Genomic DNA, 18,039 nt, shown 5'->3' on the forward strand with positions numbered 1-18,039 from the left:
ATATATATATATATATAGCTATCGGCACTCCGGGGCTAAGGTATGTGGAATACTAAGTACATAATGGCTCACGAAAAACATTTCCATATATAATAACACCACTAATAGTAGAAATTTTGTTTCATGGTCTATCAGGCCTACTGCTTGGTAGGAGAAAAGAAAATATCCCGACGAGAATATTTGATTATGGTTATTATTTTGATTATTATCATGGATGGAACTTTATACTGTACCGGGTTCCTTCAAGTAACTCGAGAAAAAGAGACCGCCCATGTTGGCCCATTACATAGTCCGTCTACTTTGTGCGTTAAGTGCTTGGCATTATTTCTCACGCGAAGCATCGTCGAAAAGTGAAGCGGCACATCTTAGAATAGTAATATTTCGTTACAATCAGCAATAGAGGTCCCATTTTTCATTCTGACCACGCACTTTCTTTCAGGCTGACAAAGTCGACGAAGAGAAAACGGAATTTTCACAAACATAACAAACGTGCATGCCTATGTACACAGATGTGTATGCAGAATCGCTCAAAGTGTTCAGAAATTAATGTCATATATAAGTCGAAACGAACGCTTTCGCAGACGAGTAAGGTTCGTCAACAATTACTTTCTATCAGTATCTCTGCGGCTTCATTTGTTCTACATTGTATATTCATCTGAATTCAGGTAGAGGAAGCTATTCAATAAAATTAAGCGAAAATAAGACGTCAGCGACCTAGCGTGTTTGCTTGACGAATTCGTCAATGTATGAGTCATTCTTCTTTAGAGGCTGTTCTGTAGTAGATGTTTCGTTTTGATTTTTATTACGGTCGAAACGTAGCCCGTTCGTTGCAGTCTGGCCCAGTTATCTTGGCAATGGCATGCTTCACCCTATTGGACGTCAATACTAAGGGCCAATGCTATCCTTATCTATTCAATGACACGACACCGCTTCCAAATGAGCCATATACTCGCTTAACGATTCGTGATTGACTGGTTTCGCTAGTGACGAGCTCCACTGGCCATTGCCTCAGTTCATTCCAAACCTACAAATCGACGCGGTAACTCTCCTGTACTACAGGAGAATATTGCTAACGACTTATCGTTTTTATTAGTATTACTGTTACAGTATGTAGATAATGCAATAAAAAACAGAATGATTCGCTCAAGTGCGCTGTTACACGTTTTTTTTTTGTTTTTTTTACTAGTTTCGTCTACCCGAACGATAGCTCTAAAAATGATTGCTATTGGCCTAGATATCTGAAGCAAAACTATTTTCATATATATATCCTGGCCATTAATCTTACAAAGTGATTAGATGTATAAAGTGAAATCAATAGGAAAAAATCCCTTGATCTGCTTAAACACCGTACGAAGATTAGGGCAGATCAAATCGGTGCAACTCAGAGAAAATGCCATCTAGCGATTCAGCTAGGTTCTTCAGCGGGAGTTCTTCTCTTGTTGTTGTCATTGTTCAACGTTTATCCAACGTTACCAAATCGAATGCACTGAATGATACTGGGTGCTGCTACTTTCACAAGCAAGTTGATTCTAGTCATTAGAAAGCTTGGCAAGCGGTGTCAACTTGGGTCGTATAAGACAAAAAAAAAGAACAGAAAGCGACTCATTATCTCTGTTTTTATCGTTCGCTTGTAGGTGTAGAATATACGTTAACAAATTACACGTAGACATCTGGCAACGACATATATATAGGGGCTTACTGTCGAGTTAGTTTATGATGTGCGTACGTATTTTTCTGGATACCGCGAAAGCTACCTAGGTTTCAGAGTCTGTACGAGGTTCGTCGATACGTCGACATGGTGAGGGTCGCACGATCAAACCTGTTATCGGAGCATAGTATTGTCCTGTTCCTTCTATAATCGAAGATGTGTTAATAAGGCTGACGACAACGAAAAAATTCTTCAGACGAAGGAACCATTTCATCGTCGGCACAACCTCGGAGAGTGGCGCACCGTAGCAGTGTATTTGGCAACCCAGTTTTTACTTTGCTACTCCTATCAAGCAAGGTATAACTGTCGCGTTCAGCATAGCGATAACTATGCGTCAGTACTATAGTAACAGTATTATGTACACCTCTCTGAAACGAGGCTCTCGGGCTTTGTTGAGTACAAATAACAGTTCTGATGACGGAAACGAGATGTCACTTCGTTTATCTTTATAGTATAATGGATGGTGGGGCATTTTAATTGCTTGATTAAATTGTCGATATTATCATTGACTGGAAAGAGCTAATAATTGGCAATTGCTATTGCACTAAATAAGACTTATGGTTGGCTGACTGTCTGGCTATTATCGTACGAGTAGTAATTGTGGCGCCTTGTCCAACGTTCCTCCAATGCACGTCTAGTGTTATATGGCCGTACGTGCGGGAATTGTTTTTTGTTTTCCGCCTAACTGTCACTGTTAAACAAGTGTTGTAAGTGCATATACTAAGCTGTATTTGCAGATGATACGTGGACGCGTGGCATACGCTACGTGCCATCAACGGCAGCTTGGCCAAGTGGGTCGGCATGGAAGAACAGGTTATAGTGTAATCGACACTTTTGCTACTGCCTAATGAGATAGGCTTTAAACTTTAACTATTAGTGGTCGACGACCGTAGAAAGGTCGTTTAGCGATGATATCAGATACACCGACAACGTAGCCTACCTTTTGTGTACGCGACGCCTAAATCTAGTTCTAATCTAAATATAATGCAGCAAATTAACAGGAGACGTCAACGAGCTGAAATATTGCTAGGACACATTATGGCAGAGTCTTCACAACGTATGTATCGTGCACTTCTCATATGCGAAGAAATTTTTGTTGTTACCATTTTTTATAGAATTTTCATAGAATAGAACGCATATTTTATAGAATATTGCCCCGAGACACGGGAGACATTCCACTCGCTTTTTCATCCGCCCAGCTCGTTTCTCGGGTGTCATAAAGGTATTATATAGACAGACACGCGCTGACTGACTTTTACGCGCGACGGAATCATGGCGATGGAGTAGTAACTGAGTACCGCCGACGGTAGAGCAGTAAAGAAAGCTAAGATGTTTGGATAAATATGGGAAGATATGGGGAATCTTCCTTCACGAGTTTTGGATAGTGCTAACGGATAGCCAGTAGTCAAATATTGGTTATACAGAACAGGTGACAGGCATATGCCAGACTGTTTATCGCATTGCGACTTCGTGTATCATTGCTAGAGAGACAGACACATAGCGAATGAACACAACAGAAAACCTGAGAGGACTTGGAAATTAATTGAAGAGGTGCAAAGGTGCACTTTTGACCACCAAAATTTAATGTGGTGGTGGTGGTGGTCACAACGGCTCGATTTGTTCATGAAGATTCAAAATGCATCCCCTATTTCACTAGAATTAAGCAGAAGCTCCTTGAAAATTTAAAGTCAAGATATATGATTTGTCATCTCTCTGAGCTTTCTCAAACATGAAGCAAGCCTCAATGAAAAGCATGTTTCCGTTGTAATGTGCGGAGTTCCAAAAATTGTGTCTACTGAAAGAAACGTACTGATGCCATATTTCGTTCAGAAGAACGTATGCGTTACCATATGTACGTATCTGGATGTCCAAAGAACTGTGATAAAACCGTGGATAGCTATCGTGTCGAAGAATAAGCTACTCACGCCGTTCAAGAAGCTGGCATACATGTCTTATACGTGAAAACCAGGGCTGGCTGCGAATATGAATTGTGAGCCTGGGCAAGGCTCATATCGTTTGTCTACTTAGATGCTAGATAGTGTAAGTGGAATAGGGGAGCTTCAAATTGTATTAGTGAAAGAGCAAAAAGTACTACAAACGTTTATGTTGCTCGTAATGAGAGGAGAACGAGTGACGAATCGAGGTTTATTTGCTGCGGTGACCCAAGTAGTGGTTAAAGTTCTAATGGGTAGAACGAATGGAACAACGTATCGATGGCAGCTGCAGTTAATATTTATCGTTCTTGGTGTTGCTCAAATGGTAAACTATGTAATTTCGGATTTGGGTGCGGTAGCATCTGCTTGTCAATGGTGCCAAAAAAATTAATTGAATTTTTCGCCGGAGAAAGCCCTTAGGTCTGACAGATGAGTTTCAATACTGAATTTTATACTACAGAGCGATACATGTGCGCTTTATCAGAAGGGCGTTAATAAATAACGGAGTAGTATATATATATATATATATATATATATATACACTGATATATATATACATATATCAATGTACTGTTTCAGTTTTAGTAGCAATTAGTTAATGCAGGCCAAATTTATCTACTGCCCTGCTTGCCTAGAAAGAATATATATAATATATGATGTTTGATTAGATAAAAATCGCGCGCAGAACGGTATGGCACTACTGCCAAACACATGTGGGATATTCCTATAAAGATCTAGCAGAGTAGTTGTCGGCATCGATATGGTTGTTGTTTAGAATACCTAAATTTTCGAAATTTTGACAACCACGCCAATAATTGATGAGCTTACATGCATTTGTCGAATGGTATAGAGTATCATCTTTTCTATAAAATCAAAAATTTTAAAGCGTGTGAACATTTTGTCTTTTCTATATATATATTTAGATACTGTTTTGAATTCTACCTGCATCTCATGGTATATATATATATATATTTTAATTATCGTTAATGTCTAATACTAACTTTTTCTAAGTTAAAATAGGTACGTGTTGTTGGCGGTCCGTTCCGTATTCTTTTTCAAATCTTACAGCCGTCGCCAACAACGCAATGCCTAGGTAGATCGACTGATTCGTTACGTTAAACTTCATTTTTCCAACGCCTAGGCCACACTGCGAGAGTGGTAACAATGCATAATAATAATCCTTTGATGTACCCCACTCTTTCCGTGGCAGATATCTTATTGTAATTCATACGAGGGCTTATCAATATACAGGTAAACGTCTCGGTTTAGTTCTTCTACGCTTCTCAGTAGATTTATTTTAAGGCCTACGCAAGCTAGGCCAGCCTTTACTTGTTCGCGTTTCGTTATACCTGCATATGTAAATAAAATTATTATCGTGATTAGCTGGTAATAACACGAACTCGAACTCCACATTTACCTGAAGAATTTAGCAGTTCCCAACAGAAATGATTTATAGTACTTTTTTGTCCGAGCTTTATGTAGTGCAGCGTTGGCATGACTCTCCATAGCTAAGAAGGCCCCGGAAACAGCAAAAAAAAAAAAAAAAAAAAACGAAAATTGACTCTTTTATGAAATGGTTATGACTTTTTTTTTCGGTAAAGAGACCAAGAATTTAGTGAAAAAGTTATAGATTACACTGCAACAACCGAATTGGACAGGCTTTGAAATAAACAACGTTCGAATTAGTTAAAATAATTTTTTGTATATGTTATGGGCCCTCTCCTTTATTTTTTATACACGTGTTTCAGCGCTCTACCAACTGCTGGACAGCCATGTATTTATCATCCGCGTGTTTATATGCAATCTCCCTATCTGTGGCTTCTCAAAGTAACTCGATCATAAGGAATGTTTGCTCACTGTGTGCCCTTTTAGAGCATAAAAAACTTCGTAACTACGAACTTAGATAGATATGTAGAGTGGGCAGATTGAGGCCAACGTTGGATGTTCTTTTGCTTAATCCAGAAGGTAACTGGGGCATTGCGAGGAGATCTGGCGTCCTCATCAAATAACCATATAGCGTGCTTTCGATTGGAGTGCCAACAACGCATGAGATTTTTGAGTAAATGGCGAGCTGCATTCAAGTTACATATACAAGTTAAATATACAACACGCATTTCCAATGAGCCTGTATTCAATTCATGTAGGACCAATTTTTTACTCTACATTTGGTCAAACTTCTACATGGATCAAAATTTTTTAATACGGTACTGCCAATTAGTGCTAGTTTTGGCCGCTAGTGCCCGTAACAGGTGTGCTTTTGCACTTGATTAGGGTAATCATTTCTTGTCTTTTGAGCTTTACTCTGATCACTTTAACACTCAGATCAATCAAAACCATTCTCCACTCTTGAAACGTTCGCACTATTTATATGCTTTCGCATAAGGCTTCCTGCCTGATGTCTCCGTTGATTTTATCCGTAAGAATCCGAGGCGCTGTGGTCTTCGGGAACACAAAAGTTGGCAACTGAGAATTGACTTTCGAGACAAAAAAAAATGTTGTTTTACCAGGACTCATTGCTTTTGCAGTGGACTCGACCGGTCTTTTTTCAGCGTCGAGTTTCTGGGAGACTGGAGTATTTTCCCGCTAAATTTTGTCGGAAATTAGCAGAGTGTAGTTACTCAACTTCGAAGTTCACCGGCCTCGTTTGTAACAACAGCATATTATTATTATTGACGGGTTACCTGTCTGAAACGTGGACGTTACAGTGCGCGTAGCCAGATGTCACAGCATTGACATCGTCCGCAGTATTTACACGAACAAAATGCTTGGTATTTGTAATAATAGTCTACAATCTAAAACGATCCACATCAACTGCAACAGCAACAATATCTACAGGTAACAAATTTGTGCAAAATAGATTATTCATCGATTTCGATTCATTTTATCAGACCCAATATTTAACATTGTATCCAATTCTATACATTGGGAAAACATCGTTTGGTCCTGGAAGACGGTACTAACCCGAGAGAGAAGCCTATTAACATTTGGATATAATGAGCACTTTATAAATACTTTAACGACAACTCGTAGCCTGAAGTAGCCTGATGTTGTACTGAACTTGTTTCAAATGTAAATGGCAAGTTGTTCACACCCTTTCTTCTATGGAGCTGGTGTACAATTGATCGTTACAATTCTCCCACCCAGTGATGAGAAACGCTGCCTAAAATGGAACCTGTTTATTCTTTCAACAACTATTAGATACTATGACATGGTTGCAATCATACCAGCTATTGTCATTTATCCAAGACGCTTCCTTTTGCGAGATCAGCATACATGTTTTGCAATCTCGATGGATAGCGCACACCACTATGACGCCAGCAGGCGGCGCCACAGTACGTAAACACGCTGGGAACGGCCAAACTGATAAACTGATCGCTGACATTCTTCACGAGAAAAAGTGGAAAATGGCGGAGCACATATGGGGCCAAAGAGGGTGGGGACAAAGCGATGTAGGCGTCGGGGCATCCATGGTTGGCAAGGTGTTTTGCATTACCAGACGGCAGGATTGCAAACCATTTCATTTACTGAACTTTATATTGTCAACAGTTTTGACAGGACACGATTGGCAACGATTTCGGGTCAAGATAAAGCGTTACTAGCAAATCGCGCAGAATTGAGGATTTTGCCAAAAGTATTTATACAATTTAGCGAGTCAAACTAACATTACATCATATTGATCATTATCACGAGGCAAAAATTAATTAATATATAATGCTCATAGCGAGAATTCGGTGAGACTCTATCTAAGAAGAATCTGTGCTCAGTTACAGTATTACGCGTTGATATTTACGTATGAAACCAATCTGATCGCTTTATTACCAAATTTACTGAATAGCTAGTAATAAGCAAGGTTCAATAGATTCTCAAGACGCAGTGTTTTAATCACCTTTCAAACTATCAAAGAATCTTTTTTCAAGGCTCTAGCTGAGCCTAACTCGAAATCTATATACCCCCTTATAAGGTATTGCCCTTGTTTCGTCTCGTTAAGACATGATAAATTATCCCGAGAGCAAATGCGACATATTTATACAATCTATGTATAAATCTACATATACTCTACGTTTTACATATATATATATATATATAGGACGTACACAAGAAAAAATTCTAATTTAATGGAACATCTCTTCATTTAATTCGCAACCAGCAGTTGTAGAGGCAGGCCTCAATAATTCGTACAGATAGATAATTGCTCCATGGATAGCATCTCATGGCCGCTAAACCCATTACGCTATCCTAGTGTATTCGTCCCAGCGTGTGAGTTAATGCTCGTTGCCTTAACCCAACGTGACAAGCATCGTAGTGACGTCTTAACAGTACACCACTGTCTGTTACGATTGCGAATGATACTCTTATTGCGGATGCCCTGTTCGGAAGCTAATGGCAACGCTAGAGATGTAGCCGATACACAGTGAGCATAGGAGAATAGGTGGTCGTAGAAAAATCAAATTTGATTTACCTGTCTTCAAGGCGTGCGTATATACCGTAGCGTATTGGACTGACCGTTTTAGGCTTGGCGGCGATGGCCGCGCATGAAGTCCACCAAGCAGTTGACTAGCAGGTTTTGAGTCTGTATGCACGTTTTTATTGCTAATGGGCACTAGCCTACGTTTGGATACAATTCCTACTCGCGGTACATCATTCGTGAAGTAACCATTTTCGGTGGAATCAGTTGTTCCGATTAGCGACAGATCAGCTGTACTGCCACTTCACCACGCCGGGATAGCCGCACCCGGAACAACTCGACAAACACATCGGAGAAAACTTCGGAAGAAATTCGAAAGCAAACGTAATTCTTCAACAGTAACGAACAACTTCATAAAAAACTTAGTGGTACTTTTTTTTGTCTCAGTCGTAATTCGGTTTAAGCCTACGTTTCCCTGGTACAAATTTCACTCATTAAAAATAACCGTATTCGAAACCAATTGTCTCAAGCTCACTCTTCCCACGATTCTGCCAGATATGCGAGTCCATATTTGTTCAATTATTCAGAAGTGTTTTACTTTTCAATGTTTACCATCCTTTAACTGTTCTTTCTATTATGAGATTTGTGCTCAACGGTGATGTGTACGAAGCCACATCTGGTACGATGTACCAGATGTGGCTGTACGAAGCCAGCCACAAACGTGGTCAGTTAGCACTGATTGCAGCGTCGACGAACGCTGCTATCGTGACTGCGGCCAACTTACCTCTTTCTTACACTCTCTGTTTTTTTACAAGTTTTCGTTGTTTAGTTTTCAAATACACATTGATACCGTTGATAAATTAGAGATCGAAATGGGAACCAGCTTGGATCATTATGGCCCTATCTGATGCAAATTTTGCGAGTGGCTAGCAGCACATAGAGGGCAAGTGAGAGCACGGCCGGCATCTCTAGCTGATCTGTGGTTAAGTAAAAAACAAAAAACACTAGGAGTATGTTTCAAGTTTATAAATTGTCCAGGCCAGACGAAAAGCCTAAGTAGCTAAGGACAAGACGACTACTTAAAAAAGCGAATTACGTTGTTCCAATTAAGCTCGGTCTTATTAGTTTTTTTTTTCAGTTTACGACCCTAGCTTCATATGTTCCACGTCTAAGCGGTTACGTCTTCCACGATCCATGAACGACTATCAACGTGACCTTGTCATTATTATTCGACGAATCAGTAGAAGCGTTCTTACTACGGCTAAAATATGCTAATAAATAGGATAAGACTAAGGTATGCTATGTTTAACGGGTTCTACTACAACCATGAAACCCCCATCATTAGCAGTTCGGTAGACGGAGGTCGTTGGCATGCGTCGAATGGAAAACTTCCGTTCGAAATGGCTAAAACAAATACTAGTAGCGAGCGATAGAAACGAATGGGTACTGTTTGGCTTTCTCACTGAACTAGTTTGTGGTACAATATAGCGTAGAACTCCCCGATGAAATATTGTTTTTCGTTCGGCAGTTTGTAATAATCAGCCAGATTTCAGAACATTTAAGCGGATCTTAAGCTGTTAACAATGATTATAACAACAGCGTTTTTGCCATTGACGGTCCAATCTGCAATCCGACATGACGGCGCATGAAGGTCTTCACAGTGGCAGCAGTAAACGCATCCCGCAAAACGCTCATACATAATTCGTAAAAGAACGTGTAAACCTAATGGCCAGGGTGTTTTGTTTGATGGTATAGAAGATATGTGCTTACCATTATGGATATCGCCGTATTTTGCTCGTTTTTATACTATACCTCTATTCCCTTAGACAATATATTTTTACTGTGATATCCAAATATTATATAAGCTTAATGAAGCCTGAAGCTTGGTTTCGCTATGAAAATTAGAAAACGATTTTTGTAATGTACTAATTTTTGTCAAGCTCTCTTATGATTGCCATGATTTGAAGGCAGATGCCGCAAATTCAGAAATTATTGAATTGACTTAAATGTGATACAGTGAGATGCGATATGTTTTTGCGTAATTACATTTAAAAAAGTATAGTTATCTGTATTGCAATTACTCCTTTTTGGCAAAAAGAACAGTGATAATATTTCTTTCGCCACCGATAGAACACCTTTGACAAAGCACGATTTTGTTTAGAGCTTTGTTATTACTAATAAAAACGTGAAAGCTACTTCTTCGTCCGTAGTGGAAAGGATTGTGCCTTATCTAGCCAGCCTGACGGGCACGACACGGAGGTATCGTGGCCTTCGAAGCTTTTGAACACATATTTCGATGCAGTCCGTCGTTTCATCGGTTGGTTGAATAAATGGCTGCAAACAATCTATACCGAGATAAGTGGGCCTGCGCGGCTCCAGTGGCCGCAGTTTTAGTCGCATGATATAAATGCTCAATCGATATGTATCATAATCCATGCAATTAACGAGCTCGTTCCTCCTGTTGACCTGCAGGCAAAGTACACTGTGAGTTGTGCAAAAAGAAGTGCTCCGGCAATGCTCTACGAGTGCAGGAGAAGTATTTCCACGTCGAGTGTTTCAAATGCGCACAATGTGGTTCGTCTCTAGCGCAGGGAGGCTTCTTTTGCAAGAAGGGCAAATACTATTGCAGCAAAGATTATCAGCGACTGTTCGGCACAAAATGCGAAGGTTGCGGAAAATTTGTTGAAGGGGACGTTGTCACAGCTCTTGGTAAGTATCACTACTTCTAGTATGTTTTTCGTCATTTTTAAACCATCGTATAGTATTCGAAGTAGAATATAGTAAAAAATAATAAGAGGACAGGAATATTAATATTGTAGCGTGGTTCCTAGTTCCGAAACTCCAATCGCGGCATCGCTACTTCTGCATCAGCCTTGGGTCCAATAACCTGCGTCGGCAACATGATCAGAGTGGGTTGCATGGGCGTGAGCGATTTGATCATAAACTGAAGGAGCTGGCCTGGCCTTGTTGGCCAACGAGCGTAACCCTTAGAAAGCGTCGAAGCGTTGCCTCGATAGGCCACTCCTAGTAAGCAATAGGAACGAAAGCAGCGTAGCACGCTGATAACCAGTAATTAGATCCCCATATGACGATGTAATCGTTTAAAAATGATAAATTTCAATATGTAGACGGAATGCAGTAAAAAGTTAAATTACCAATGAAACAATTTCGTTCATGAACAGCCAATTGTATAGAGAATTATTTCAAATTCGGTTTCCCGCGGTAGAACATAGTACCGTGTCATGCTGTAGGACCCCGGCAATTTTACGCAGTGATGAAATCCAAGTCGTTGCAAGCTTTCGTCCAGCCGCTGCTCACTCTAAACGACAGTGTTGTTACCGTTACTTTGTGTTCATAATAGTTGGACTGCCATGCGATTTTGTTGCTAATTGTTTCCTATCGTACCGTTTATCGAACAGATCATCATATAATAATATATAACACAAGAATCGTTTACAGAATAGTATTGCCAGAATACTACCATACTATTTACGTTATGAATTCAGCTAACCGTTGTTGCCGTTGTTGTCGACTGTAGGCAACACGTACCATCAAAAATGTTTCGTATGCGCACGATGCAAACAGCCATTTCCGAGTGGGGAGAAAGTTACGTATACAGGAAAGGAGTGCCTCTGTGTCAGGTTTGTAGCACAACCCATATAAATGTATAGCGAAGCCAAAAACTGCTCATATACGTGCATATCGTGCTGTAATTACTGCACTTAAAAAGGACGGGACAAGATATGGATTGCCTCCCAGAGGCCGCGCTACTGTTAGGAAGCGGAACTTGGGCAGTAGCTATTTAGAAGATAGGTTGGAACGTGCGGCTGCTGGGTGGGCGTTTGATGTCTTTGGTAGTAATTGTTGTGACAAAAAGTACATAGTATATCGACGTTCCAAGGGACAGTTATCGAAAACGTTCAGACATTCATATATATGAAATTCTGATAACAGCTTATTTAAAACATTATATTAATATTTAATCGAACGTGCGCTAAAAGACAGCACATCGCATAAATAGATTCTAGCTGAGTAATACAGTTGAGTTTTACGTGTACGAGCTGTTTGTGTGCGAATGACGGGGCATTGTCTTTTGCCCTGTCAATGATCAAGAAAGATCTTAAAACGACAGATGTAATTGCCAATGCGTATTCTTCAGATTCGATGTTTTGGCACAATATATAGTGAAGCATTTTCAATTATTGGCTTCATCATCATAATGATATTAAATTTATTTCGTCTATATTTTACAGGTGCATCCAGATCCCTGTGAAGAGCGAACCGAGCCCCATAGCGGAGTCCCGGGGCGATTGCGCTGGATGTGGGAAGGCTTTGGTTGACGGCCAGGCACTCGTGGCAATGGATAAACAATGGCATATTTTCTGCTTTAAATGCACCATCTGTTCACAGCTCCTTCATGGAGAGTATATGAGTTAGTATCGCGTTGAAAATACTTGCATTTTTCTTTCTTTTCGTTTCGTAATCATTTTAAACAAAAACCATCCATACGAAGTATCGAGTTTTTTGATTCTGGTGTCACATATGTTTAATCATTCTAGCGACGTGGATGCTCATGGGGCCGGCGGCGACAAAACTGGGTGTTAGCGTTCAGTCTTCATTAACTGCTCACAAGTGCCATCACGATACTCGTGTAGCGCCCCATAGAGCTGCCAAACCTAATTACCAAATGCATTAACCCTGCATTGTCGTTTCCTGTAATAATCAACAGGTAAAGATGACCAGCCCTATTGCGAAAAAGATTATCAGACACGGTTCGGTATTAAGTGCGCACACTGTCAACGTTTCATAACAGGAAAAGTACTTCAAGCTGGCGATGATTCACATTTCCATCCCACGTGTGCTCGCTGTTCAAAATGCGGAGATCCTTTCGGCGATGGGGAAGAAATGTACCTCCAAGGTAGGTTATGGCTAGGAGCGACAATTGGGTGTTCTTCTCAAGGGGAAAACATGTTTGTTAGCTAATTGCATTCATTTTCATCGTTGCCACAAACGTACGTGTTATTTACCGTATTGTATCGTACGAGTTTTACGGCAGAGATATTTGTCGCTACGATTCAGTCACCTAGCATCATTCCTGGATCAGATAATAGAAATTGCGTGCTTCTTTATATGGATTAACTTCATTAGATGTACATCTGATATTGATCTTCAGATCAGCTATGCAGAACTGGAAACAAGAAGTTCCCCATTTGCTTTTAGCTTCTAGCTACTGAAATGTAATGATTATGATATCAACAATAAAATTGAGCAGGGAATCCGTATTGTGAAATGATTGAGCTGTTAAAGCAAGCCCGGAACTAGCTGTCAGGAGTCATCGACCATAATAAAAACATCTGGATTAGAAGCTTCAATGAAGGCTACTATTTATTGCACCAAAAAATTGGCTTCTAATGAGTGGCTTTCTTTACATTGAGCACATCGATGAATGAGCTCTTAGTCGATTATAAATTCTACGCGCTGCCAATCTATTCTCCGTACTTGTGCCTAACAGAGCATCGATTCATTCCAGTAAACGCAATATGCCTGAAACGAACTCATCTCCAGAACCTCGGAAATATCGAAAAATGGCTTGTTCAATGGATCGGTACTGAAGGCAGGTTGCCTTCTGTAGGCAAATTAAGCTTCTGTCAGAAAAACAGAAGAAATCGATAGAGTCGACATTATTCGAAGTACCCATTTAAGTATGAAAAAAAAACGCTTCTCGCCCAGGGGTGTCCATTGAAACAGTAGCGCTGCTATCTTCAGAAGCTTCATTTGGAGGAACAGCTTTTGGGGGTGCTACTTATCTTACAAGAAGATGCGGGCTCTGGTCGGAAAAGTCGATCTATCATGGTCATCATTTTGTTATGTTGTTTGCGGGTCGGCATTCGGTGTCGCTACCATGGCGTGCTTGTTTTAGCTATGTGAGAGGAACTTCTCTGAGAAGCAGTGTTTTACGACATCATTGTTTCTTTAAAGAACAAAATAAGTTTACATAAACTTACACGTACAAAAACTACTGCAACACTCTTCTAACTAGCAATTAATAAACATCAATAAACTGATAGTATTCGCCTAACTTCGTTGCGGATTACTGGTCATTCCAAAATCCTGTGCATACCAGTTTTGCTAATTATACTAAAAAATAAGTTCAGACGATAAGTCACATATGCAGTTAATTGCTTTAATGTAATATAAAACAATGAGACAGTTGATCAGGCAGAAAAGAATGAATATTTAGCCGAACCTATTTTTTCCCATTATATTTCATGCTGCTATTTCTACTATTATTATTATTAGCTGGAGCAATTTGGCATCCTCGCTGCGGACCCCGACCGAATGGCGAATGCGAACATCCAGATGTAAGTATCCATATTTAGACTATATCTCCATAATGTGGTACTGAAATTAATCACTTTAATTTAATTATAATTAAATGTTTTCGCTATTTAAACTTAACTGAGGCAGATAGAAAACTATAAAAGAAAATAGATCGTTGGCATCGTCAGTTTGTACCCTGGTCAACTATTGCCGTTAGGAGAAATTTTCTGCCTAGTTAGCGTAATATACGATGCTTTCACACCAAGCGGATCACGCTGCCCACTGAAGTTATATACGTAGCGTGAGGTTTTGATCTCAGTTTTTAGTTATCTGGTTGACGATGTACAATTTGTGTTGTTTGCAATAATCATATAGGTGCCGTAATTCGTTGCTAAATCCTGTTATTGCTGTTGAAGAAGACAATCAAACTAATCAGCTTCTATCTTACTATCAGGTTTCGTAAATTGTCGTAAAATGGCAACGAACGTTTGAACTAGTCTCGTCTGCATGAAGGATTGTGACCACTTTCGTTTTCAGACTCGAACAGCATCAAATGAACTGTTAACCACCTAAGGTTTGCTTACGCGGTAAAGAAAGAAAAGCCTTGGATTAGCCCTAAAGATAGGCCTTAAGTATTTATCTAGTGGACATAAGGGTGATTGGTAATGTCGAGAGTTATTGGTGGGGTGTGAAGTAGAAGTTCCAATTTGGCATACGAACGTTGATTAATCCAACGGTGATTTGCCACCCGATTTTGGTCAGATTAAATAAAGCATTTAAAAGGTGACCTTCATCTTCTGTCAAACACTAGGGAGATTTGCAACGAAACAACGATTTCAGCACCGCCGGTCTAGCTAGACATTTCGCTCTATCTGTTGCTTTTTTATTCATTTGACTGAAACGGCCGCACCCAGCTTGCCTTCTGATAAAACCTGCTGCCAATGATTGTCTGTATCTCGTTAGGATTGTTCAAGGCTTTCATCATTGAATGTCAGCCTAAGTCAAAGTTTCTCTGTTATATCCATGCACCACATACGTAAGTTCTACTACAGTTCTTTCAGGCCTAACTTCATACCACTGTCCCTTGACGTCCACAGCCTTTCGAGCCAATCTAAGTACATATTAATATTAGAGTCACTATTGCTTCTACGTCAAAACTATGATTATCGCCATATGAATCTCTGCGTAGGAGTTAGTCTTCAGCTGGCTGTCTATATGTTTCATTTTTTTGGTACGAGGCACAATGCCAACGGCTCTCCTAGCGTCCGTCGTATTGGCTATGCGATACGATCCCATTACCGACTATGAATATACCACGTTTACGAACTATTCGTGTCACAACAAGCCCTTGCATTGCTCTCCGTTTCCTTAGCTACTGCCATTTCTTTCGTTATTTTAAGCTTATAACCTTGATGTTCCATTGGTAATATATTAAGGTCTATTTCGTTTCGCGTACCAGAAAGGCAAGCCGTTTTGTCAAATTTACCAGCCTTTTTCTATCTTCTCGTCGCTAGAGGCATGGACCCGGGCCCGGTGTGGTTTTGTTACGACCGGTGTAGGTGTGGTTGGCCTTGTTAAGGTTCGTGATGTCAAGGCATTTATGGGCATTGCAAGAGACTACGAAAGCAATCGCAACAGAGTCGCTTTTGCGTGCCATTTTTTTTTAGCATGGACATAGCCTGCTGAAAAGAGCGATTGGTCACTGCGACATTCTTCAAAAGCTTCCCGTTCTGCTTGACGTTGTCAGATCACTTGTCACATAATGTTTACCATGTACAAGAAGCCAGTAAATATTGACAGGCAGAATTAAATGATTCATACGAGTGGTATCCGCAGAGGTCGTAGTGATGCTTTCGTGGAATATTCAGCCATAGCATCCCACCAGATGTTATAGATGATCTAATAAATTTGTAGAGGTTTGCTCGGGACTAAAGGGAGGAAATGACGATACCGTTTTATCACTTGTTGCGATGCGCATTCGTGTTTGGCCGAGGTGCATTTGTTCGTTGTTTACACAGCAAAAAAATCCGAGTAATTTTTACATATGACACGAAATGATGTTCATGGATAAGCGATAAGTTTTTCGGCTAATTCGGCGGAACCCTGTTTATGCCGTCAACTCCAGAGGTGTTGGTAGAAAAATAATGCATAGTGATCCAGCTGCCAATGCACAGCAGAGCCATCCTATTAACTACTTCCTTTAGCTTCGACATAGCTGTGAAATGGCTCGTGAACGGTGTTCTAAGCGCTTGATTCATTTTTGGGCAATTTTCGAACCCACTGTTAGTAGTAGTATTATTATTATTATTATGTATAGCATTATATATCTAGTAGTGCAATCCTTGTTTTCCTGTAGCTTCAGATCTCTACACTGTCTAGACAGGATTCTATACAAATTCGAGTAAATATTTCTACTACTTGCCTATTTATTAGACGGTAGCAAGATGCAACAAGTTCCGTCGAAGAAACGCGCGGCTTGTTTATCAGAGATGACTTACAATAGCTGATACAGACAGCATAAACAAGTATTGCCAAATGGCACGGTTAAACAGATTGTCATTTATCAATCACTTGTTTTTTAGGCTGGTTCGCCGGGAAGCAGTTCACGATGTGAAACGCCACTCAATAGTTCAGCCTCGATCCCTCTCCACCATGTAAGTACTATCATGTATTCCTTTGCCACTTGCATAATGGATATAGCGGCTACACGCAAACTATGCCCATCGGATTAAAATGCTCTTGGTAAACTTGGCCACCGCTATGTCAAGGAGACATCGTTCTGCATTGTGATATTATCATCTTTGTTACTGCAGTGTTTTCTATTTTCACTGTCAAATTGTCGCTTCACATTGTTTTGTTCGATAACAATTTCAGTACGAGTATTCTATACAGGATCGTTCGACGACGCCAATGCTGAATGATCTTTCCCGTGTTTACGCCTGCTCGTATCTAACCCAGGGTCCGAGTCTGGGTTACCTCCGCCGGCCGTTACAACCGAACCCGCCAAAATCGCCTAACTTTCACCAGCCACCGCATCATGAGCGAAAGGTCTATGGCAGGATTCACATTAACAAACAAGGTTGGTACGCAAAAGCGATCAAGCTGTTGTTGTTAGCAGAAATAGCCTTAAATTCGTATACAAAGCCGTTTTCTTATTAACGTAAATATCAAAAGACAAACGCTTAGAGAGGCGTTATTCGAAGTGGATTGGGTTAAAATTGTTATTGCTTTGAAGAGACCCCTTGCTTTGTTTCAGTGGGATCTTGTACAGAAGCTTTATTTGTTGTTTTAATAGGCAAATTGCATTTACGCATGCAACGAGGTGAATTTATTTGATTTGCTTATTATAAACATTTACTTTATTATTAGAACGTTTGTGGTGCTTGAAGTTAATTTCACGACGTCAAGTTAAATGCTGTTTTCTTCGTCGATATGTGAGAAGGGTGTCGTGATGATTGTTAGAAACTGGATTGCCGCACCAAGCAATATATGTCCACTCAAGTCTAAGCCGTATTCTCAGTGTATAAAGCTCCTAAATCAACGGCGAAAAGTAATGTACGGCCAAACGACAGTTGAAATCAACGGTGATCGGTATGTTGGGTGGTCCAACTAACTGCTCACAGTACACGGTTCCTAAAGTAATAAATGAATGGCCAGCGGTTCAGCTGTTG

General features: G+C 40.2%; 1 protein-coding gene across 6 annotated transcripts in view; it reads left to right on the top strand.

Moving 5' to 3' along the window:
• Positions 1 to 18,039, top strand: part of LOC111253772 (actin-binding LIM protein 2-like) — a 62,262-nt gene that overhangs the window by 27,380 nt on the left and 16,843 nt on the right. For 2 of the 6 annotated variants that reach the window (XM_086976163.1, XM_086976162.1), the window contains exons 2-9: positions 10,520 to 10,756; positions 11,586 to 11,688; positions 12,301 to 12,479; positions 12,777 to 12,965; positions 13,578 to 13,661; positions 14,348 to 14,409; positions 16,951 to 17,022; positions 17,243 to 17,447. In XM_086976163.1, coding sequence (XP_086832289.1) covers positions 10,520 to 10,756; positions 11,586 to 11,688; positions 12,301 to 12,479; positions 12,777 to 12,965; positions 13,578 to 13,661; positions 14,348 to 14,409; positions 16,951 to 17,022; positions 17,243 to 17,447 — 1,131 coding nt within the window. Of the gene's footprint in view, positions 1 to 2,516; positions 2,766 to 2,950; positions 3,968 to 10,519; positions 10,757 to 11,585; positions 11,689 to 12,300; positions 12,480 to 12,776; positions 12,966 to 13,577; positions 13,662 to 14,347; positions 14,410 to 16,950; positions 17,023 to 17,242; positions 17,448 to 18,039 lie in introns of those variants that run through there. The other 4 variants (XM_086976160.1, XM_086976159.1, XM_086976161.1 and 1 more) reach the window with 4 other exon arrangements.

The sequence above is a fragment of the Varroa destructor genome, unplaced genomic scaffold (assembly GCF_002443255.2).
Source record: "Varroa destructor unplaced genomic scaffold, Vdes_3.0 BEIS01000007.1, whole genome shotgun sequence".
NCBI classification, from domain to species: Eukaryota; Metazoa; Arthropoda; class Arachnida; order Mesostigmata; family Varroidae; genus Varroa; species Varroa destructor.